The sequence below is a fragment of the Pezoporus flaviventris genome, unplaced genomic scaffold (assembly GCF_033815535.1).
Source record: "Pezoporus flaviventris isolate CSIRO_AGI_PZ_B2104156 unplaced genomic scaffold, CSIRO_AGI_Pfla_v1 ptg000006l, whole genome shotgun sequence".
NCBI lineage: Eukaryota > Metazoa > Chordata > Aves > Psittaciformes > Psittacidae > Pezoporus > Pezoporus flaviventris.
This window is the reverse complement of record NW_026892554.1, coordinates 19040278-19065792: the sequence shown is the minus strand read 5'-3', so window position 1 is coordinate 19065792 and position 25515 is coordinate 19040278. Positions and strand designations below refer to the sequence as shown.

Genomic DNA, 25515 nt, shown 5'->3' with positions numbered 1-25515 from the left:
GAGCATTTTTAGCCATGAAAATTAATATTAAGACAAGTCCTTTTTATGTCCTGTAACTTGCTTTAAATTAAACATACGTGCTCTGAGAGGAAGAAGAAAGTATTTTGTTATCTCATGTCCCTTTGGGTGTGTTTACCTGCATTGAGATGTTATTGGCAATGCATAAGAATGGGTCACTTCTTCCATCATGTGTCCCCACTGAAATCAGGTGGTATTTTAGAGAGCATAACACTTACATGTTCTACTTTTGAAACCATTTCATATTTTGCTTTTAAAGATCGGATCTCTAGAAGTGCAAGTTTTAAGCCTGTTTTAAGTTGTTAATGCGTAATTCGTTATAATATACAAATCACTCAGTTTTCTCACCACCCTTGGGTGTTTCAGATGACATTGACATTTTTTGACAGTCAAGTAGACTCTCATTTATTCCTGTTCATGTTCATGTTTAACTTTAATGTCATCTTTATGTTAAGCTTTAATGTCTGAGCTCTGATCTTTATGCCTGATCTACGGAACCATCTTTGTCCGTAAAAGCTTTAAAGCCAGCCAGAGAATGAATTCCGTTATACAAGTTCTGTTCCATTCCAGACTTTTATCCTCTACAAAGCAGCCAATTTAGTGTTGAGGGGTTTTTAATTATTTTTACCTGGAGGAGTAGAGGATCTCCCATATCATTGTCTTCTTTTTTATGTGAAAGGTCCTCAGAATAGCTTAAACTGAAAGTTTATTGGAAAGTGTCATGTGTAGTTAGTTCTTGAGCTTCTTGCAACAGTTTTGTTCAGCAAATAGAGACACGTGAGCTTGCAGTCATGTACACTTGGGAGCTGTACCATCAGGTCTTAAAAGAATCAGTTGTTTCAAGATGTCTGGGAAATGATGTGCTGCTCTTAATTACTGGCCACAAAATACTGTCTATGGAGAAGGAAGTTCACCTTGATATTCTAGAAATCTGATCAAGCTTAGGACATGGTACTTTAGGCAGACAAATGTAACTTAGAAGGCCTTTCAAGTATATTCCAAGATTATATATCAGAAATGTTGATCAGCAAGTTGTATTTAACAGCTATTTAGTCATCAAAGTAAATTGAAGAAAACTACTTTTCTATTTTCTCCTTCAGTTTGCAGTTCCACTATAGCACTATTTTGCTGTTTACTTTCTGAAAGCTGACGCTGGTTAATGCATTTTTTATTATCAGAATGAAACAAATGGGAAAAGTAAATTTCTGGAAGAATAGTAAGCCATGTTCTGGGCAATACTTTGCACTTAAGATATGCAGTTATATCTGTACTTGCAGACATTTACGCTTCCATAAAAGACCTGTAATGTTGGTGTTGCTACAGAGATGAACAAGAGTGTGCTTGCTTTGGTGTGCTTCACCATCTTGTGGAATAGGCATGAAAAGCTGAAGTACATGCTGCCATTTGCACATGGTTTTGTGTCCGAGTAGCTCAGCTTCTGGAGGTAACAGAACTGGTCCTATGAATAGAGTTGCTCAGTGTTTGTGAAACTGGTAACAATCTTTGAAGTAAAAAGCTTTGCTAAAGAATATTCCATTGATTTTTTTTTAATTGATTTTTAATGAGAACATTTTTATCCCACAACTTGTGTAATACTGTAATAAAATACTTGTTTACAATACTTTTAAATCTCCCTCTCTTAGAATGAAGTGTTTTGTTTTCTCTGTAGATCGAAAGGATGCAGAGGGCTGGGAAACAGTTCAGCGTGGAAGGCCTATTCGATCCCGATCCACAGCTTTGGCTACGAAAGCTCCTGTAGCTGCAGAATCACCGAAGTCCAAAGGTGACAGTGACAAGGAAAATGTCATTTCACCACTGGCAGAGAGTAAGTGTGGGAGTTCTCTCACTGACAGCAGTGCATCCGAAAGCACAGAGCATATACAGAAGGATCCTTTACATCAGTCTGAAGGTCCCCTTACTGAAAGGACACAGGTCAGTTCAATTTTGAGCTGTTTGCTAAGCTCAAATACTGCAACTTTTTCTTTAGAGCATTTTCTAAAGATAATGTTCTTTAGAGCTTTTATTCATTAACCAGATTGGAAAAGGATTTAAATGTAATGGCTGTTTCACGTTTATGAAAACACATGAAGCTGTTGGCACAAGTAGGCAAGTTAATAATCAGGAGGTGACCCATATGGTTTAGAATACTGTGGACAGCTTTTCCATGTTTTTCAGAAAGTCAGCATTAGGCACATCTCATACATAGATTTCCAGTAGAAAGATCCAGCTTTTGCAAGGCTATAAGCAACTGCAGTATACATGGGGTAACTTGGATCACTTGTAAGGTTGCCAGATATTTTGGTGAAATCCTTTTGACTTCAGTGACTTGAAGAATCATTATGTTACATTGAGGTAATCTTGCAAATGCCTCTTGTTTTAGTTCACAGCACGCACCTCAGAAGACAGTGGGAGCACTGGCACACCACTGCAGGAAGATTCCTTACAAGGAGTTTCTGAGATGCCTCCAGTTGTCACAAATACTGACTGTACTTCAGAAACCCAGCAGAGAAACGAAGCTTCCTCCGTGACCACTGATACTGTAGACTGGCATCAAGCAGAAAAAGATAAATCTGAAACTGAAATGGATCCCTCAGATATTTCAAATGTGAGTGCTGCCAGATTGGTAAGAAATTTTGTAAGATCTCTGAATAAATAATAACTGTAAGCCTTCATTTTCTCATGCTGTGTTGCACAGTGTTTACCTGTGCTACCCTGCTGTAGACATTGTAAAAAGTCTGCAAGGTACTTGCTATAGAAAAAATAACTTGCTGCTCAAATACTTTTCGTGGTAGGATTTAATGCCAGTAAAGTTCCTGAGCTTAAACAGGAAAGATGTAAATGCGTTGTTTGTAATGAAGAGATCTGTGCTCTCATTCCTTTTTTTTACATGTAATTTGCCTAATTCTTAATTTCCTTGCGCTATCCATCATTTTAAGTCAGACTCTCATTAAATCCTTATTCTGGTTTTGCTAATTATTCAAACTGGAAACACATGGGATATCAAAATCCTTTTAGAAACAAAGGTGGATCTCTGCCTTTTAAGACAAGCTGAACTGCTCTCTTGGATCTTCCTATACAACTAATAATTTGGGTGAATGCCACTCTTAAGCAACACCTGTGAAGTCATTATTCTGTTTGTATGTGGCTTCCCAAAAAGAATGCCCTTTCTTTGCTGTAGGATTCTACAGCTTTCAAGGTGTGTCTGCTTTACTGGGATTCTCAGCAGTAATGCTGTGTAAAATCCAGGTTATACTTTCAGCTTATGTTTTTCTGTGTGGCTTGTGGTTTTTTTTCTGAAACTAGATTAAAACTGATTTGTAGAAGTTTTCCTGTAAATTGCTTTCCCTTTAACATCTTTTAAAATCTGGACTTCTTCTAAGCAATATCCAGGTCAAATATCTGGTTTTAGAGCTGATTTCCAGCATCTCACCACTGATGTCATTTCAGGTCAATTATTAAGAGTTCAGGATGCTGACAGTTTGGTGGTACCTCTGTGTCTCTTGGAAACATTTAACTACTTACTAGTAATTAAATGCTTGAAGCACCTATTTGTGTATTGTGGCACACTGATAGCAGAGTGGAAACGGACCAGTTGATACTGAATATTAGAGAAGGGTTAGACAGCATACTCAGGCTTACATTCTTGCTAACTATCTTGTAATTTGTGTCGAAAAACAAGTATAGCCTGAGATTCCATTGTATTAACCATGGTGGAGTTTCCAGATACAGTTCATCTGCAGATCTATTTCATCTTTAAAGAATTCTCTGAAGCATTATCCCTTTTCTAGAGATAACAGTAGAGCATCCCATTAATGCTTCAGAGTGCGCATGCTGTTAATGCTTCAGAGTATGCATTGCTTAGTCCCTAAGACTAGGTATTTAAAAGAATAGTTAGAGAATAACTGTCTGTTGCTTTTGATGACCACTCTTATGTACTGTGTTTTGGAATTATGTGAATGATAATTTCATAACTGTTTCATGTAGCTATTAAATGAGTTAGTAGTTAAGTCATAAATAGTTAAAACTAACTGTTTTAGTGGGGTTTATATTTTAGTTACCTTCATAAAATACAGCTTTAAAGGAACTGAATGTAACTAGAAGTTGAGTAAAATAGAATGAATATTAACTATATAGAAACCACTTTCTTGTGCCTGCTGATGATTCTGAGAGTTTTCTTCTGGTTTCATGTTTCCTACAGTCTATGGCAGAAGTTCTTGCTAAGAAAGAAGAGCTAGCAGATCGCCTGGAAAAGGCAAATGAAGAAGCCATTGCCAGTGCTATTGCAGAAGAAGAGCAGTTAACTAGAGAGATTGAAGCAGAGGAAAACAATGACATTAATATCGAGACTGACAATGACAGTGATTTCTCTGTGAGTGTTCAATTTATTTCAGAGCACCCAATCTCAAGCTGTCTTTGATGTCAGTGGAATAAGAGCATAGAATCTGAGTGTTGTTTTTTTCATGAATGTTACCTCTTTTACATGCAAATAAGGTAAACAGTGTTACATAATAATTATACCATACTCTCTATTTAGTCTTACTAAACTGAGCAGCACAGTGCTGCTGAATGATACAGAGTCCTCTGCTTTTGCAGTCATTGTCCTGCTGCCTGTTTCTGTGTGCAAAACTGGGGAGCCATGACTTGCTTGCTACCACACAGGAGCTACTCTAGGTGAAGCATAAGTCTCTATTTCTACTGTCAGAAACAGCCTCTTTCTTGGAGAAGTCTAGTTCAGTTTGGAACCATTTCTGAATATGGCTGAGCTGGCACTATTTATTAATGTGTATACAACTGCAAGTGGTGGTTTATGTTTTTACTGTCTGGATCATACTATATTTCAGGCTAATATGGGCAATGGAAGCATATCCTTCTGTGGTATGTCTATGGACTGGAATGATGTTCTGGCAGATTATGAAGGTAAATTTTCATATATTACTGTGCTTGCATTGAAATGACAGCCAAATATTTAAAAATGGCTAGTTAGATTTCAGAAGATCCCCCTAACATCTAAATATTATTCCAAGTTATGCTATTTTTTAATGTTATTTCCTTAGGAAGAAAGATGGACTTGTGTGTTCGGACTATCTTTGTGTGTCTTTGTTCTTCAGTTCTCTTCCCCTGTCTCTATTAGAATTCTAAAATTTATTAACCAGTTTTATTTAACATGTGGATAAAAGCATAATAAAATCATTAAGCATTGAAAAAGCACCGAGATTGGAGATGCTTCAGTCTGTGTTTGCACCTTACTTATGCTCAAGAGAGCCCATTTGAGAGAGAACTGCAAGAGGAACTAAGCCTCATTAATTGCACTTCTCCCAGAAAAGTGTGTTTAAATGATACAAGTCTTTGTTTTCTTATGTACAGCTCGTGAATCCTGGCGCCAGAGTAATTCTTGGGGAGACAGAGTGGAAGAAGAGCCTGCACGTCCACCTGGCCATGGAATACACATGCACGAGAAGCTGTCGTCACCGTCACGCAAAAGGTTTTAGAGTTGTTACCTGTCTTGATTAGCCAGTGAAAACAAGCAACCAAATTCATGGCTGCATGAAACTGCTCATAAGTCTACTTTCTTTAAGACTATGGGTGGAAAGTGTTATAGAAATCAGTATATTGGTGCTACATTGTCCAGTAAATAAAGATTTCAAGACTGGAAGAACGGTATTTACATTTAGGGAAATAATTGCCCTCCAGCCATCTGTTTGTTTTCTCCTATTGAAAATGACACAGAGATGTTTGCAGTGCTGTCAGTTCATGTTGTCTCATTTTTGCTCTGCTTTGCTTTTTATTAAAAGAACAATAGCAGAATCCAAAAAGAAACATGAAGAGAAACAAATGAAAGCTCAACAGCTGCGAGAAAAGTTACGTGAAGAAAAGACACTGAAGCTTCAAAAATTAATAGAGAGGGTAAGCTTGCTGTAGCACAAAGGAGCTGCCTACTGTCTTTTAGAAAAGCTTTCCTTTCCCTCATGTGATCTGGAAATGTTAGAGATTAGTGGTAAAATGAAGGTTTTGTCTGAGTTCACATAGTTTTTGCAGGTGACTTGTGCATCACAGATACTAAAGAAAGCCTGGTTTCCAATCATGAACTCTGTGAGAGTGTTGCTGCCATACTGTGATGACTGACATTCAGGGAAGGCATAATGAAAGAAATGTTTTGCTTGTATCCATCCTAAATGATGTAATTTACCGAATTAAATCAGTTAACAAATCAGTGTACTTCGGGTTAAACTTAGTGCAGGTCTTGTGCAGGTCATCACAGTGTTTTGTCACTGTAAATAAAGTTAAAAATACAAAATGCTGAGGAAAATTCAGGCCCTGTGTTAGTAATTAACATACTCATCCTATATAGGAGAAGGAGGTACGAAAATGGAAAGAAGAATTATTAGATCAAAGACGTAGGATGATGGAGGAGAAACTGCTTCATGCGGAATTTAAGCGTGAAGTGCAGCTCCAAGCCATTGTGAAAAAAGCACAAGAAGAAGAAGCTAAGGTGAGTTACTTTAGTTTAAAGGGGAGCTGTTCAATAGTTATGCTTGTATATGTTTTGTACCTCGGAGTGCTCGTGAGTAGGTTGTGAAGGATGGTACAAGTAAGATATGAACATGTGTGAACTGTGAAGCAGATAAGTGCTGATCTCTAAAATGGACAATTTTTCTGTAATATGAATATAAAGCAGCTCTTACTAGACATCTCAGTTGGTTGGAGTGGAAGAAGAGGTGGGTTGCCATAAAAGAGCCGAGAGTCATGGTGGGAGCTCATTGATCTCTTTTGTTAAATATCCATTCTAGATCCAGCATTCTGTATCCTTAACTAATAGCTCCATTGCTGTGATTTGTACCACTAATATTGTTAAACAGTTGGAAATAAATAGAAACCTACAGGAATATCCCTTTGTTTAGTAGGGGTCAGCTGTCCTGGCTGTGTCCACTCCCAAATTTGTGTGCACCCAGCCTGCTTACTAGTGGGGTGGGGTAAGGACCAGAAGAGGCCTTGACTCTGTGTAATGAAAACATCCCTGTGTTATCAACTCTCTTTGCAGCTCGTATCCAAATCATAGCCCCCCACTAAGTATTGCAAACAAAACGAGCTCCATTGCAGCCAAAACCAGCACAGTGTAAATGTAATATTTTATTTTTAAAGACTTTTTCCCAAGTAAACCTACATCTCCTTAAAACTAAGGTGTTGCATTATCTAATGAGCATGTATCCCTGCTGTGATTGATGTAGCTGTTCATCTGTGTTATTTTCATAGACATGCATGTTATTTTTTCAGCCACAGGACAGTGCAATAGACAAGAATACAAAAGAAAGGGTATGAAAAGGCTAACTTTCAGTACAACAAAACTGATTTAGCATTTTTATTAAGTTGCTGTTTCTGTCACTGGAATTAAAATGATTCCTACATTACCTAATTGAGTCTAACATACCTTCATTATTATTTCATTACACCAGTGTGATTTCTGTAATCATATTAACTAAATCACACTGGCCATAATTCTCCAACTAAGCAGATGTTTCAAGTATTGTGTGTGGTTAAATGTGTAAGATCCACTGTCTCTTGAGGTTCTTGTGTTCTGCAAATAAAGGTTAATTGGGCCAGAAAGCTTTAAAGGAATACCTGAAGATTAGTACAGCTGAAGACTATGGGAATTGTTGCTACCCAATTGGTTATCTAAATTCCCAGTGCTTACTTGTTTACTGAACTGTGAAATCCGTTCTGTAAATGGATTTGAGTCAGTAAACATAGCAACAAATATTATCCTGCCACCCTTTTACATGATCTGTTGTTGTCTGGCTATGTATCTTCTCTTTACGCATTTCGTTGGTGGATTCAGACAGAGCATGAACTCTTGAGGACAGTGTATAATTTCTGTTTCAATCATAAACCATTAAGTATGGTTTATAGCTGATAAAGTTTTATGATTTCCCTCAAAAATTTTTGATCTGAAATGTTGATTTTTATTAAGTGAAAGTTAATTGAGTTTGATTTTGCTCGTCCATAGAAGTTTCCAGAGCATTTATATTTAAAAGCCTAAAGTTGACAAGAATTTTGTCCAGCAGTTTTGTAGTGAGCACAAAATATTGATTACCGTCACGAACTAAAGTAGTGCGAAAGCATCCTCTTTGAGATTTTTAGTGTACGCATCGAAGTACTCAAGTTAGCCTTTTCATATTCTTTATTTTGTATTTTTGTCTACTGCACTGTCCTGTGGTTGAAAAAATAATATATAAGTTTATGAAATATACTGATAAGAAAGATCAGACAATGAGCTGCTGCTTTTTTTTCTTATACACAGTATGCATAGTTTCACTTTTTATTCACCAAGTACCTATATATTTCAAGTTAGATCAAGAGACCTGTTGGATTCTACTAGCACTGAACGGATGTTACTGATTTATCCAACTGGGTCTTGGCATTCCTCATTTTGGGAAAGAGAGAATAGACTAATGAAGGCTCGTTGCTGAGAAGATTGGGAAGATTTTTCTGGGATTTAGCCAAAGTTTTTTGGTTTTCTGGTACAATTCAGTTTCTCATGTTCATATTCCATGGGATTTCCTGTTTAAAACAATGCAAAAAGAAACCCAAACAAAACAACCAAAAAGCCCCCAACAAAAGCCCGAAGCATTATTCCCAACTTGGTAGTTTTCCAACCCATTCCAATCCAGTTTAATTATCAGATGGATTGTAAAAAAATAGATGGAATTCTCTGAGAATGAAACTTCTTTCAACTTCTCAGATGTTTTCTGACACTTTGTGATGACTTGCAGGTAAATGAAATTGCATTTATAAACACCTTGGAAGCTCAGAACAAACGTCATGATGTGTTGAATAAACTGAAAGAATATGAACAGCGCTTAAATGAATTACAAGAGGAGCGTCAACGAAGACAAGAGGAAAAACAAGCACGTGATGAAGCAGTTCAGGTACAATGTATCTATTGTTGCAGGGGAACAATTAAATATTGATTTGTTTTAGCTATGCAGTCTTTGCTTTCTATCTTAACCTCCTTTGTTCTTACCTTCTTTTGTTCGAAAAGTGTAGTATGTTCTTCCTTTATAATGTTTCAGCAGTAAGAGGGAGAAAGGCAAACCTTAGGTCTCTATAGCAGAGGTGTTACAGATGCTGGGTAGCTGGTTCATGCCTGTCTTAACCTTCTTTTTTAAAAATACTTAATTACTTCATTATAAGAAAAGCCTTATATTTTGGTAACTCTTAAAACTTAGAGAGGAAACAGAAAAATACTCTTTGTCATATGCCTACATCTTTTCAATACTAAGTTTTCCCAGTCTCATGTATCTACTTTTTTGGCACAGTTTTCTATGTTCGAATCTAAACTGTCAGTTTTCTTCTTATGTGAACTCCTCCCTCTCTATACATGCTTCAGATCACCATAACTGTAGCTCACCTGTGAATCCAGCCAGAGCTTACAGTTTAGTAGCTAATTCTGTCTCCTTGAAAAATGGGGCTTTACTGACTTCAGTGGCTCAGAAGCCATTTTTGGGGCAGTGTACTCCAAAAGTTCTGGATAAAGCTGGTTTTGTGAGAATATATGATTAAAAATGTCTGGATTTCCAGGGGGTGACTGTGTTATGAGTGAGAAGTACACTTACAGATTGCTTATGAAAAAACTGATGTAATAAAAAGCAGTTCTTAACTCCATCATGAAAGCAAGATAAAATTCTATAAGCAGATGTTAAAATACAGTTTTTGTTGATTGCTTTTTGGGTTCTTTCCCCCTAAAAGTTAAAGTTTCCTTTTCTCTGACTAGGAGCGCAAAAGAGCCCTTGAAGCAGAACGGCAGGCCCGAGTTGAGGAGCTGCTGATGAAGAGGAAAGAACAAGAAGCACGGATTGAACAGCAGAGGCAAGAGAAAGAAAAAGCACGAGAAGATGCAGCACGGGAGAGGGCCAGGTAGCTTTGCAATCATTTTGTTGGTTATCATTTCCAGCAAACTGCAGCTTCTCTCTAACAGTTAACAACAGCACCTTCTTAGCTCTTCAGTCTTAGTATTTGAAAAGTAACATTCATAAATATTCTTGATGAATAGTTTTAAAGAAGAAAACGGGTGAGTAATCATAAATTCTGTGATAGATTTTTGTATTCCACAGATGCATGCACCATATAACATGCAAAGCTGCATTTTATTATGTTCAACTTAATTTTATTGCGAACAAGACCTTTAGATAATTTGCCTTTTTTGTAGTTTAGTTTTCAAAGGAAGGAAGATTAATGGTCCCGGGTTCCCTATTTCCTCTGCTCTCCAGTAACTTTTGGACTTACTGGCATCAATTTGTGTTCACCTTTTTGCAGACACCAGAGATTACCTTTGTGAAGCACAAAGCCGGGAAATCAGGATCCATTAATTCTGTTGCCTACCAACTGCTTGGTTTATGGTTTTGCCCATAATCAAAGTTCACGAAGAGGTTTTCATATGGGCTCTTCTCTCTTTGTTTTGAGCCAATCATGAAGTGGAGGGAAAATGAATTGGGTGGTGTTGTAGTGTGTGAGGAAGGTTGACTTTCAAGTCTGATTCAAGAAAACTGCAGTGATTATAGTTTCATTTGCCAAATTCTATTTCTATTCACCTTCTATTATTCCTTCTTTCCCTACGGTTCCTCTGCCACAAGCAGAACCTGAATAGAAGTTACATTTGTCTTGATGACAGGAAGTGCTCACTAATGGTTCTTCAGACATTTTTATTGTCACAGCTTGTTTCTTTCAAAGTTGTCATGGAGAGGTTTGGCTTTTCTCACCATGTAAAATATTCAGAAATGTATTGCTCATCTTCCAAAGTCATGAGTAGTTCTAGTGTAACATCATAAAGAGATTCTGGTTTGGATTAGATGTTTAATGAATTGTGGATAGGATCTGTGGCCTTGCCAGTGACTTCATGGACCTTTCCTCAGTATGTTAAGCTAAAGTCACAGTGAGATAGAGTGGGCTGGGAGGGATCCTTCAGTATCTTTTTGTCCTTCGCAGACACTTGAAGAAGATTAGGACTAATGGGGAATTTTGGTTAGGCTGTTGAGGGAGGATAGATGCTACCTATGTAAGGCTTCTGGATCTTTCTGAAATTTAGGAAACCCTCATAGCAAGCAAATGGGGGATAATTGTCCCATTGACAGCTTTGCCTTCTGAAGTCTTCTATGGTTAGAACTTCTCTAAAGGCTCAAGGCATGTAATTATTTGCACTTTTTGTTTTACCAGTTTTAAATCTGATACTTTCCTTTATTGCACCCCATTTATGTTTCATTATGACATGTGAAGAACAGCAGTTTCAGTTTGCCTTCTGGTAGCACTGCCTTTCATAGAATCATAGAAGCATAGAATAGTTAGGATTGGAAAGGAACTTCAGATCATCCAGTTCCAGCCCCCTGCCATAGGCAGGGACACTTTCCACTAGACTGTGTTGCTCAAAACCGCATCCAGCCTGGCCTTGAACACTGCCAGGAATGGAGCATTTATCACTGCTTTGGGCAACCTGTTCCAGTGCCTCACCAGCCTCACAGTAAAGAACTTCTTCCTTATATCCAACTTGAACTTCCCCTGAGTCTGAACCCATTACCTCTTGTCTTGTCACTATTATCACAGAGGAAGAGGTCACATTTCCTCTGTATTTGCTCTTATGGCATTTTATTTTCAAATGCTTTGTACTTGCTATTGCAGTACCATGCTTGATTTTCTTTTCCTTTGTCGGATGCTGATTACACAAGGGAGCTTTGGCCTATTTTGATGGAACCTTGGGGTATCATTTGGTGGTTTGTTTTGCTGCTTTTTTTCCCCTGCTGCTAGGATTTCTTTCTTATCCTGAAGATTTAGTACTTGCTGGAATTAGTAGTTTTTGGAATATCTGCTTCAGCTTCAATATAAGCTTTGCTGTGTGCATCTGGTGGTGATTAAAGCATCTGTATGAAAGGAATAGTGTACCTAAAACTGACTTTAAAAGCCCCCCTGCCCTTATGCTTCATTAACTTGATTCCAGCAAGGTTTTAAATGTAATTTCAGAGTATTTTATATTCCAGAGAGTTGAAATCCATAATATGGAAAATTTTGGTCTTGTCAATGGAAATCATAAAACTGTGCGATGTAACCCGATCATATAAAGAGTAATGGCAATGCTCTATCAATCAGAACTCTAGAATTTCGTTTCAAATATTATGAACCCAAACTATGCAATGGTATTAATTTATTATAGTTTAGAGGATTAAACAAGGACGTGTAAATGCACACTGGAAGAAATAGCTAAAATAAGCTTTGGGTTTGGGTCACGTGTTGTGATTGGTTTGAGCTCATGGTGTGAGTCACGAACACTTAAAAACAAAAACACAGACTGTAGTTCAGTCTTTCTTTATGTACCTCAGGGGAGATAGCACATGAAGTACCTAAGTTTTCTCATCCATCATCTCTTCCTCCCCCCGCTCCAGCCCATGAAGATTGGAAGAGTTCACTTATCCCTTCTGAAAGGACAATTGTGTGTAGTGTTTATCATTAGACATGCTTCCTCCCCATCTTCTTTCCTATCTGCCTTTATGTTTTCTGTGGATTTTTGTTTGAAAAGTTACTTTATCCTAGCCTCCTGCTTTTACAGAAATGACTGTTTTTTCTGTCAGTTTTCTGTTTAAAAACCCCCAAGCAAAGAGAACTCTGCATAAGCCAAACAGCACTGCAGTTTGGCTGATGCTCTTTATGTCAGCTTTTCTAGTTTTGTCACTCAGTAACTCTAATTTTAGGATGTCTTTTAAAAAATGGCACTGAATAACTTCTTCATTGCTGTTTTACTCAAAGCTTTTGCTACTTCTGTTGGCCTTTCACACATGCCTAGTTCTTGGCTTACTGATCGCTATTATCTGCAGGTTTCTGCTTAATGTGGTGATGCTTAGCGAATTCACAGGCTCTTAGTAACATCCAGATGCATGAGAGCTGTGCTTTGGCCCTGTACTGGGGAGGGATGGAGACTTGCTAAAAGTGAAGAGCACAACTGGAGTTTGAGGCGCGATTCACTTTTTGGAAGAGAGATGGAGGGCAGACAGGTTCAGTGAGCAAAATACATCCTGACTGCAACTATGTGAAGGTGACAGTAACATAAATGCCTTATCTTTTGCTGTACTTTGGTATGTTGAACATTTAGAATTGCAGTATTTTATAGCATCAGTTTATCACTGGACTGTATCATTTGATGTTGGCCAGAGTTTTATCTGTGAGTTTATGTATTCAAACTTTCACTGATCAACATCTGTATAAAACAGACTGCCCTCACTGCTGTCTGTTTTTTCCTTGATTTGCCGTTGTTCTCTTCCCCCTTGGTTCACTGACTCTAGCCATTGGCTGAAGAATGCTGACGGTGGCAGGGCATCACATTCATCACTATTCTGTAGTGTTATGTTGACTATCGTTGCTCTGGTTAGAGTGAGCCAGGTTTTGCTACAAAGGTTCAAGTGTCTATAAAATCATCCAAATTTAAGCATCACATTCTCTCTAATTAAGTTGCTTTTTGTTGTCTTTCTCTTCTAGTGAGCCATCTTCAGCTTAATTCTTTTGGGTGCTTGTTCTCCCAATTATGTGTTCTGTTTCACACATAAATGAGTATTATACATACTTTACATTATTGCAAGTTTTCCCTATATTATCTTTTGGTTAGAGATCGAGAAGAGAGGTTGGCAGCTCTTACTGCAGCGCAACAAGAAGCCATGGAAGAGCTACAGAAGAAGATTCAACTGAAGGTATAAAAGGATAAAATATGACCTTCTGCTCTGTACTAGAGTATTTCATTAAGAACAAAATCAGGAATGTTCAATACAACAAGATTTAGAGATGGATTTGCTATAAAACAGAATTGGTGCCAATTCATTTTTAAATCGTAGTGTCTCTGATGTGTAGTGACTTTTAATGCCTTTCAGAAATACAAAATAGTCGATTTAACACAAGCTCATCCTAACTGTAAAATATTTGGTAATTCCTAATATTTCTTTGCACAGTTTAATTCCATTCACTGTAATTCAATGTGATTTCTTTGTTGCTTTGATTATTTTCCATTCAGCATGATGAAAGTATTAGAAGGCACATGGAACAAATTGAACAAAGAAAAGAGAAAGCAGCTGAATTAAGTAGTGGAAGACATGCTAATACTGATTATGCACCAAAACTTACACCATATGAACGAAAAAAACAGTGCTCATTATGCAATGTGATGGTAAGTTGGGTAGAGGGAAGGAATACTGTCAGAAATACAAGGCCAGCCGAAGGCCTGAAGCTACAAGTTATGCTTTACTCACAGATGAGAGTATTGCACACCCACTGTGTCCCTGCTCTGCTCTTGTCAAGTGCACCTTATTTTGGATTTTTCTGTCTGTAAATGAGGTGTTTTAGGGAAGATTTGAGAGAACTGTAGAGTTGTAGGTGGAATGGAGAGTGTCGACAGTACTTCGTTATTAGCTGTCTCTTCTAAGAAAAGCAAGAATTCAGGAGCATCAAATTAAGCAAAGCTTTTAACTATCATCAAATGAAGGTAGTTAAACATGAGATTTAAAGTAAAAAAGACGTTTCTTTACATAGCAGGTAGCTGAGCTGTGAATACCTTGTTACAAGATCCTGTGGGTATTTGAGTTTAGTTCAGGGGATGACTGGACAAGTTTCATTGTACTGAAATTTGCTGAAGGTTACTAGATACAGGGAAGCAACATCAAGCTAAAGAAGTTCTTCAACTGAGTTTGGTTGGAGGCTTAAAACTGCTGAATGGGAGAAACAGTGTTTGCTTTGTCTCCTCTTTTATTTTCCTTAGGTATCTTATTTTTTGGTCAGTGTTGGAAGCAAAGTACTTTGCCAGGCAGATCTCTAATCTCAACAGGGTATTTCTTCTTGTGTCCATCGTTCCACATGTCCCAGGGATGGTGAAGAGGAAGCCACATAGTCACTGAGCAGGAAGCAGGGAGATCTTTTTACTCTGAAGTCCTGCATAATACTGTTATTTATAGATTTATGAATTACTGATGTAATTATTAACATAATTATTGAGGGGAAAATGACTGTTAAGTCATTGTCATTACAGATTTCATCAGAAGTATACCTTTTTAGCCACATTAAAGGGAAAAAACACCAACAAGCTGTGCGAGAGAACAGTAGTATACAAGGACGAGAGCTTTCAGATGAAGAAGTGGTAAGTTTTGTAGTATTTTTTTCTATGTAGTATGTTTTTTTATGTAATTTCCAGTTTTAAATGCCATCCAGCTGAGTAGCTTAAGAAGGTTTTGAAAATCCTTATAAAGGAATTGAACAAGAATGTTGGTGTTAGCATGGGAATAATAGTGCCTTTTTGAATAGAGACTACGAGTGAAAAGGAATGAAAGAAACAGTGCATTCAAATACTTCAGGCAATTGCCATTTAAAATAGATAGTGAATAAAATGTCACATACTGCTTTTTTGTTAATCCAGAGGCATTTTTCATCTCACTTTATCTTTTCATCATAAAAATCTGATGTCTAATTTACTTTGTTGTTGTTGTTCCTTCCTGTTGTTCAAAATGCCCTAGATCTTTTTAGGTAATCAGATGTGCTGTCCTCTGCTTCGAGGTCACTCACTCATGCTGAAATTTGCAGTGCTGAATTACTCTCATATGTAAGATTGGAAATGCTTTGCAAGTATTAGCATTGCTAGAAAGAACAGGAATGAGTTTTCCAGTAGCTTCTTCAGAAGAATTGGCACTTTGATTTTTAGGAAAAAATGAGGACATTTTATAGTACTTCAAGAAATGATGCTGTTTTGAAGAAAACACTTGTGAATGGTGGTCTGATTTAATTTCTTGTTGTTGCTACCTGAATTGAACTACAGTATTAAGTCAAGGCCTTTTCTGTAAGACAACTTCTAACAGTCAGCCGTTGAGTTCTGTTTCATACAAAACGCATATGAATGCCCCCTCATTATATCTGTCAGATGTTAGGAAGAAATACTGTACAAGCTGGTTCTCCAGAGCTGATTCAAGTTTAACTTCACTGTGTTCAGAAATGTTTCCAGCCAAGCTGATTCTAATGACACTGCTCAGTACTTCTGATTTTTTGGCTTTCCTTCGCGTCTGAAAACTAGTGGTAACATCGTTCCTTTTCCTTTTTGAAAAGCTTTGGAAAATGAAGTCTCTGAGGTACTGAAATCCACAGAGGAGGTTATCACTGGAAAAATGGGAAAAAAAGTTGGGAGAGATACAGTAGTCTGTAGGAATAAACTTCTGGTGAATTGCAGTTTGCCTCCCCCTTTCTAGCTGTAATAAAAGTACATGAACTTATCTTTTCAGTTTCTTTTTTCCTCTTTGATGGTGCTTAGTGGAGTTATGTGGGTTTGGATTTGGGTTTAAGATGCCAGCTCTACCTAATCTCATATATGAGGCTTCACACTGCATTCGTTTTCCTAGAAATAGAACCTGAGAGATTTCCATCAACTAAATACGAAGGAAAGCATTGAACTGGATTTTCCTTTGTCTGGCTTTTATACACTATTGACAACATCTAATTTGATAGTTTAACAATTCCAGCTTCCAGAAGAAGAGATCTCATTAGAACTCCTGCATCTGTGCCCAGCTGGTGAGGAAGTTCCACTAGAGGGCACAGATATCTTGATTTTTGTGCTTAAATCTGGTGTTAGTCAGCAAACCGTTTTGATGTGAACTTAAGACCAAGACTAAGGTTTAAGGTATGGGGTTTCTGGAATGCGTACTTAGTGCAAGAGCAAAAGGAGAGAACAGTTCTAACTGAGTCAACAGCTTGATGCTTACAATAGCAGATTTAAATGTCCTTAATCAGGATGGTATGCAGTATTTGGCATACTGGCAACATACAGATGCTTCCATTGTTAGATGTTTAATGTATTATTTATAGCTATATTTTCATTAGCCTGAATACACAATTCTGAACTATACTATTATAGTCTGAAATTTACTTGGCCTGAGGCCATCTCCGCTTTGTTTGTTGTTTGGATTGGGTTATTTTTCCCCCAAAGAGCAGTAATAAGATGCACATGCTGAAGATACGGTAATTGTAAAGTAGAAAAGCAGTTTTATTTACCAGAGGACTCTGCTTTGTGTACCTTGTTTTCGGTGCCAAACGGTGCTTCCCCACCACTGAAGTGTTCAGTAGCTTTAGTTGATTTTGAAATACTTGAGAAAAACTTTCCAATATGTTATATAGAAGTAAAACCATATTCTAGGGAAGCATAATACTCATAGGTACTTACTCATCACTGTTTTCAGTTTTTAAGTCAATGTACACTTGTACTACTTAAAGTTATTACTTGTCATCTGTGATGTCTTTGGATTATATACATCTTGTCTGTGACCCTTCTGCTTTGACACAGATTTATATCACCTTTGACCTAATAAAATTTCACCTTTAACCCTGTGCACTTGACACCTCCGATAACTTACTCTTGATCTTTGACTCATGTTGTGTTCAGCCTGTTAAGTATAATGGGCAGCTGCTGGAAAGAAAGCTTTTTAAAAAATTGTAATCTGACCATAGAATTTCTTTATCATTATTTAAGAAATCACAAAAGGACTTGAAATATTTTTATTTTGACCATAGTGGTATCCCAGAAGGGGAGATTTAAGTATCTATCTCCTTAAGAACTGGAAAACTTACTTAAGTGATTCTATAATATGTCTTCACACAGTGAGGATTGTTGTTGCTTGCTTTAAGTGTAAGCAAGAAGTTAAAAGCTGTGCAGAATGATCATTGACACCGATTTCTCTGGGCCGTGTGGATGCTGGTGGTTGATTTTGCTAGATATAAAAAGAAATCATTATAATCTAGGTTTTATTCCTTTGCTATATAGGTATATACATGGTATATACATATAGATGCTTATAGCATCTATAGGCTCTGTAATTTTACATTTTCAGATATGAAAGTAGACTTAAGGAGCACTTATCTATTGTTCTGGAATTAAGTATTTACTGTGCTTAATTCCAGAATATATTGTGCAAGAACTGACAGCTAATATTAGATAATCAGTAAGATGAATTCATTTGTAGATGCCATGTATTTGGTGAAGCTCACATAGAAAATAGTTTTATTATGAGTGAAGATGGTAAAAATGGAAAAGCATGAAGTTGTGTCTGAGGTTGGGTGACAGTTTTGTTTCATCTCAGTTTTTTGGATTTTCTTCGTTTGGGTTTTCTTCATCCAGCTGAAAAGGATGGAGGTTTCTCTTAAAGCAGAAGTCAGTTGATTCTGAAACAGTGGTTATCATGTAGAAGCAAATGAGGTTCTGTTCACATTTTTTACTTGCTTCATTCATGTAGATGGCAGGACCCTTCCAGCAGGGCAGGCTTCAGGATGGAAGTTGTTTTGCCTGTATTATATTTCTGAAACTTGTAATGCTTTACTTTCCCATCATCTTCAGTGCAATAACAATGCTCTGTCTACATTTCCTCTCTCTGCTTAAATGTCTTCTTCCATCAAACGTCCAGCTTTTACTTCCTCTTCACGTTGCTGTTTTCTGTGCTGTTGATTTCCTGTCCCCTCTCTTAATAATCACACTCCTTTCAGTGTGCAGCAAAGGATGTAAACAGTGTATGCAATTTGGTGCCATTGGCTTCACTGGAATCAAATAGTATGTTGGAAGTTGGGACTAACAGTTTGCTGCATCAAAGCTAGTGTGACACAAAGGGCTTCCGACACAAAGGGAGTCACAGAGAAGGTGCCTGCTGAAAGCCCTAGGGCAACACATAGTGATTTCATAAGGCTGAGGAGTCTGTGCTTGCAGACTGTGCTCCCACCTGTAGTTCCTAGATCATTTATTCATGTTTCTGCCCCTTTACGTTCCCATTTTTCTTTGCCTCTCATGTCTATTCTAGTTTGCTTTGAGAAATGCACCTAACATCAGTAATCCTTGTAGCTTGCTTCCTTTGAACCATTGTCCTATTTCATGTCTGTATCTCCTGTCATTTAAATACAATGGTCTAAAGGCACTTTCAGAGTATAAATCATGTAGTTCCATGCAATCTATTAGTGTTTCTAGTAAGTGAAAAGTACTTCTAAAAACCATTTGAAGTAGATAACATGGCAGGAGTTTGGCTAATTTACATAAGGGGCATGCTAGAATTTGATGTATTCCAAAGCAGGATGGAGGAATATTAATGAACCTTTGTTTGCTTATGTGAAAAACGTGCTCTTTTTTATCAAGGAAGAAAACGGATTCTATTGTCATGATATAAATAAAACAACTTCTTAGAGGTATATTTAGATCAAATGAAAATATAATCCCATGATGGAGCAGAGGTGGTTGTTGTCTGAAGACTGGCAGCATTAAAACTGAGGATTTATAGAAAGACATAGTTGGTTGAGCCCACCCGCATTCCTTTTACAAACAGCCCAGCTAGCCAAGTGACTAAAGCCTGCTCTGCTGTGGGTTGTCAAGTTGGCCGGCGTTGCAGTGCAAGCCGTTTCTAGCCCAGGTCTGCCTAGATTGCAGCAGGGTCTGATTTACAGTGTGCATAACTGTGCTGGCGAGTTCCCCTGGTAGCAGCACTGCTCCGCTGGCAGGATTCTGCTTTTGCCAGGATGTGGTGAGGGACTGCCTGAGAAAGCAGAGCTGTGCTGCTGCGCGGAAGGTTTATAGCTAGCACAACACACAAGCAGAGTTGATGTTCATGTGAGTTTGAATTTCTGGAAGCTTTTTAGGGGCAAGGGGTTGTTACTGTTAAAGAAATGGAGCTGTTTTCTGGAAGTTGTCTGCTGCTTGCATTATTTCTTATAGAGGAAATTACCGAGGGAAGGAGATGTGGGAATGTTTCCATGTCTGACCTTTGCTCTCTTTCTTCTGTATTTTCAAGGAGCTTTCTTGGCTGGAGACACGGTGATGCCTGGGCTTCTTTTTAATGATTATTTTTAATTCACAGTGTTTTCATTAAAATTATGTATAAAGATTGTTTTATTGCCTCAGCCTCCGCAGTACTGGGAAAAATGCTTTTTGTTTTCCTTTCTGAATCAGAGTGTTTTTAAGTTATCTATTTAGATGAAGAATGGTATCCTACGAGCTCCTTTGGAAACCTGTCTGAAAGACATGATTAAGCCAAATGGAAAATAATAACACTAAGGATTACCAGGTTTTTTTTCATTTCATCCAGTAGAGGAGTTTAAGGTATCCCTGGCTGCTTGGGCAAATTCCCTGTATTCCTTCCAGGCTACCTGTCCTTGCTCCCATCCTCTGTAGGCTTCCTTTTTGGGTCTGTGTTTGTCCAGGAGTTCCTTGTTCCTCCATGCAGGCCTCCTGGCATTTTTGGCTGACTTCCTTTTTTTTGGGATGCGTCACTCCGGAGCTTGGAGGAGGTGAGCCCTGAATCTTAACAGCTTTCTTGGGCCCCTCTTCCATCCAAGGCTTTGTCATCCCATGGTACTCTTCCAAGCAGATCGCTGGAGAGGCCCAGATCTGCTCTCCTGAAGTCCAAGTGTGTTTTCAGCCATCTGCATTCTGAGTTTCACTCAGAATAAAATAATGGAAGTCCTTAGCATTCAGTTTAAGCTTTTCTCTTGTGCTTTATTACTCAAGGATCTGGATTAAGGCTTTTCTGTGAGTCTGGTGTTTTGCAGCTAGGAACTCTGTGTGCCTAAAATGCGTTGGTCTTATTCTGGTGTTTATTTGCACTCCAGTCTCGTTTGGACAGTCATGACCATTACAGTACAAGGAGATGGTCTTGGCTTAGCTCTGGTGGCATATAACACTCAGGTAGTTTCTGGGTAGTTTTTTTTATCCGCAGAGTTACAGAATATGGACTTCATTGTAAATTCATTTTTTTTTTTCCTGGTGTCTGATCATTACTTTTCCAACAGTAGCCCATTTTTCTTCCCTATTGCTCAGCATAAGCAATCTGTAAATCACCTACACACAAGAACTCCCCATCCCAGTAAAGGTTTCAGTTGAGTTTGCTTTTTGCTTTACTCAATTTTCTTTGTTTTTCCCCTGAGGAAGGGAGGATATCTTTCGGGAGGGGTTGTGTGTTGCTACACATGGAATGGACCAGAATTAGTCCAAGCATCTGTGGTCTGTTTTTGTTTATAGATGTTCAGTATCTGTTGGATACCTGTGGTCCTTTCAGCACAGGAACTTTGGCCTTGTAACGCTGCTGTGAATACATTTGTCCTAGAAGAAGCTGTCATGAATGATCGTGTAATTGTAAAGTTTAATCCATGATGCAGTTTGCAGAAGGTCTCTCAGAACTCTATACATCAGTTCTCGCTTTTAGCACTTTGTGCAGCAATAGCTTCTTACCTGTAATATATTATAAAGTGTTGTTTTTCATGACAAAAAGGTACATGATTAATTGTTTATTGGCTGTGTCTTTAACTGTGATAGATCATTGCCAACAGCTGCACCCTTCTTCCCTTTGGCTTGGATATCCTGAATATTCATAGCCAGTAAGAAAAACTGCTCCTGGCAGGGCCAACTGCACTCTCATTTCCACCTTCCTTGTGCTTGCCCTTGCAGCCAGATGATAATGTCAGTGCCTTCCAGCTTGCTCCTAATCTGCAGAGTGATGCTTACCAAGTCCAGTATGCACAGTTCTCATTCTTTTGGAAGAAACAATTTTCCTTTGCGTTCTTTCCCAAATTTTGGAGTGACAAGTGGGAAAGGGAATGATACTGAGAATCTCCAGAAATATCTGGACTTACTACCCAGGATATTGTTTGCTTTTTGTCTTTGTGGCAGGCTGTCTTACCATTGAATTTATAGACAAGCAAGGTGACTAAAAGTGCAGTCAGTATTAGCAGTAAAAATATCAGTATTAGCAGTAAAAATAGTATGTAGTTTGGACATGCTAAAAAGCAGTATTAGTCCCTCATTTGAAAAATTGAATCTTAATTAATGAAAGAAGTGAAGGTAAAACAACTTTTACAGTGAAAGGTCAGTCCTCGGTTTTGAATGAATAATGAATGGTTTTTTAATGCTCTACACTCATCCTCTGAATTGCATTTTAGCATAGAAATGTGAATAATTAAAATCTTCATTTTGCTAAAGTAATATTTGAATATCCATTTCTTTATTTCTGTAACCTGATTTTTCACATATTAAGCACTTATAATAACTCTGTTAATGGTAATAAGTAAATCCTTTCTTATTCTGGATCTTGTGTGTGGTTTGGAGCAGATCGTCACTTGGAGTATGATAACAGTATTTGATCACAAACATTTGAACTCTTAATGATTAAGCATTAATGATTGTGTTTTGAATCCTCTCCGTATTTTAGAGTGGATCATCACTTGTGGGGTTCTAACAGTGTTTGGTCACAAACGCTTAATCTCTTTATGGTTAAGCATTAATAACTGTCTGCTTTTCAAGCTGTCACTGGTTATAATGTTGAAAAGTGAATTCTGCATTTGATATAACTCATAGTCGGCTTCAGCATCTGTTTTCCATATTAAATATTGTCCTCGGCTGTGAGGGGAAAAAAATCAAATACTGAGGAGGTTTGTTGAAACGTAATAAAATCATGAACAAATATTCCTGCGGTAACATGATTTAGAATTGAACCTTAAAAACGTCTTCAGAATTTGGCAAATCCATCCCTAAGTGATTATATGCGAGTAACAAACTGCTATTCCTGACATTGGTAATAAATATTGAAAACAGTTTTTAGTCATTTTCTGCAGTTACAGGATATTGTTCAGTTTGAAACAGGTAAAGATGTTAATCCAAAAGATGTATGTAGGCTGCAGCATAGTTACCTATTGATTTGCTAGAATGTATTCCTTATGTACCTTATGGTTAAACAAAATACTCAGTTTGCTATTAGGGTTTTTTATTAAAATGGGAAATGAATGACAGCAATTATTAGGGGCTATAAGCTACTAGGAGTGTTTCTTTATAATATTCCTCATGTTTATTATAGGAAGGCAAGGAAAAACAAGTTCCGAAGATCAAATTTAGATAAACAGCTAGAGTGAGATATTTTTCAAGTTGCCTGGTCTGCAGAATTGGGTTAGAAAACTTATAAGAATGCCTTTTCTTTCCAAATGTGGGGATTCAAGGTTGGAAAGTGTACAAAAATAATAAGAATAACCAGTGTTACGGTATTCTGGCACTTCTGCTTCAGTTCTGGACAGAATCCAGAAATACAGAAGGGGAATGAAAATGAAAAATAATAGAGAAAAACCCCCATAAACTTCACAAATTCCAAGAAGGTCATTTTTGGCTCCGTTTTTTTGGGTCCAGTGGCCGGCAAGGTTTTCCACTTAAATAAATTGGCTAGTTTATACAGAACTGAAACACAGCTAATGAAGCCCATGTTGTGCTCTGTAAAAAACAGACTGAACACTGGAAAGGTCAGGCCTCTGCATGCCTGCTGCTTGTCAGTGGGATTTCACTGCAGGGCTGCTTTGTGGTAGCACAGGACCTTCTGGAGCTTCTAGAAAGCAACAGCAAACACTTGATATACTGGGTGATGATCCTGGCCACCCCGGCCAGCGACTGACTGGCTGCAGACTGGAGGATTTTCAGTCTTCCTTCCCGGGCTGTTACCACTGTGGATTAGGAGGAATATTGTGCTTCGTGAGAGCCAGCAAGGAGCAACAGGAGCACAAGAGAACAAAGAATCTTAAGTCAAGACTGCCCTACAGCAACAAATGCCAGGCTGTGATTTTCTTCCCAGCTTGAGCAAATACAGATGCTCTGCTGCAGTATTGTCTTACCTATGCAATCTTGCCACAGGCAGAATCCATGAAAAGTCAACGCTTACTTAAAAAGAAGGGAAAGGGAAATAAGTATTTGTGTTATGCTCACTCCTAATTTTAGAATGAGGAAGTTTTCTTAGAATTCTGTTTGGCATGCTTTCCATCACAATTTAATAAAGTTACTATAAATGTTTGCTGAGTAGGGAAATGAGTAGTAGCTTATATGTAATACAGAGAGCCAAAAGTGTCACAGTCAAAGAGATCCGGGAGGAAAAGAATTGTACAGTTGTGTTCTGATTCGAGAAATACTTACATAGCCTGCATTCCATTTGTCAGGATCACACGTGGATGTTGTTGCTGTGATCAGGACACAAAATGGGGAGAGCTAGAAAGGGTACTAGTCATGTGAATGGGTATTGTATGAAGAGGGTGTCAGGAAATTTATTCTTCAGCTGCTATATTTTATATAGATTACCAAGGTTCATAATCCAGTTTCTGGTGTGTTTTTCCTCATCCATACTGAAAGGGACAGTACTTACCTGTATAGCATTTCAGCATTTTGTAGTATTTGCTACACTTTTCGTGGAAAAGTTTTGTAAATGTATTTGTTCTGGAGTCTGAAAATTTTCTTTTATTTCAGAGAATATGGATAATAATTCTGTAATCTTCATAATATAAACACGTCATGTAAGAAAAAGGGGTGTCATTCAGTGTATAGAGAAAAACTTGGTTCTAAGAAGTGCTTAGAACCAAGTTTTGGTTCTTGGTTCTAGAAATGCTCATCTAAAATTGTGAGCTTCAAGATATGAAACAAACTGTTGAGTGTTTCTGTTTCAGGCAGTTGGGTGGGGATAGGCAATGACCAGTGAGAATGTGACTTCATGGGCGACATTCATAGTTTTAGCTTTTAATGATTTTGGCAACTTGATTTCTCATATAGTTTGTAGACAAGACCCGTCCGTTGCATTTGGAAAGACTCAAGATTCTCAGTTGCTAAAAGTCAGAACACTTGGAGGGAGCAAAGAGGAAAAGCAAAGACATTTTTGGTAAATAATCTGACTTCTGTCACGTCTGCTTTGTGGTGGCTGCAGCTTTATGTGTGCATTTACTGTTAGGTTTTTTCACCTTGCTTGGAAATGAAGCATTGAAACTTTTACAGGAAACTTATTTTGGTTGTTTAAAAATCGCATCAGTGTTATGCAGAAATGCTTAGAGGTCTGTATGGCTTTATCAGATAACATGTGTCTGTATAGAATGCCATTAAATAGCAAATTGTATGCATTTACCAGGTTACTTTTATGTTTCATGAGCTTTTTCAGCTGGAGACTGTCTCCCTCTGGGAAACAGGTAGTTTGGTGAAAGCATCTACTCTAATGCATCACTGAGCCACCACCATGTGAGTATTTATAGAGGAATATGTACAGATGACGGCAGTGCCTGTTTCCGTATTTTGCAGCTGCACATCCCAGCACAGGACAGACTTTGTCGCATGGATTCTGCCAGCTCCCTGAAAGCTGAGACCTTATTTGTGACATAGTCATACTTGATCTCAGCTGTCTAATTTAGAGGATGAGTTACCAAGTGTGAAAAATGAGGGCAGAAATCTGATACTTAATGACCATCGTGGCTGGTTCTGTTTTAATCCTGAGCTACAAAGTACTCTGTTAGGACAAGATCAGCAAAACCATTATAGTATACGTAAGTCTTTAAAACAAAGCCGTAGAGAAATTGCACAGATAAAACTGACATTGGTGGTGTAGAAACTGAAACTGCAATGAACATTTTTGGTAGGTGTGAATACGGATCTTAATTACAGAAGCTTTCATTAGAAGAGCCTTTATTAAT

General features: G+C 37.8%; 1 protein-coding gene across 1 annotated transcript in view; it reads left to right on the top strand.

Moving 5' to 3' along the window:
- SCAPER (S-phase cyclin A associated protein in the ER) overlaps positions 1-25515 on the top strand; it is a 146715-nt gene that overhangs the window by 34102 nt on the left and 87098 nt on the right. Inside the window, exons 9-20 of the mRNA XM_061447266.1 lie at positions 1688-1950; positions 2399-2641; positions 4217-4387; positions 4860-4935; positions 5383-5500; positions 5811-5922; positions 6368-6508; positions 8787-8942; positions 9788-9930; positions 13658-13739; positions 14057-14209; positions 15065-15172. Of these exons, the coding sequence (XP_061303250.1) occupies positions 1688-1950; positions 2399-2641; positions 4217-4387; positions 4860-4935; positions 5383-5500; positions 5811-5922; positions 6368-6508; positions 8787-8942; positions 9788-9930; positions 13658-13739; positions 14057-14209; positions 15065-15172 (1766 nt within the window). The remainder of the gene's footprint in view (positions 1-1687; positions 1951-2398; positions 2642-4216; positions 4388-4859; positions 4936-5382; positions 5501-5810; positions 5923-6367; positions 6509-8786; positions 8943-9787; positions 9931-13657; positions 13740-14056; positions 14210-15064; positions 15173-25515) is intronic.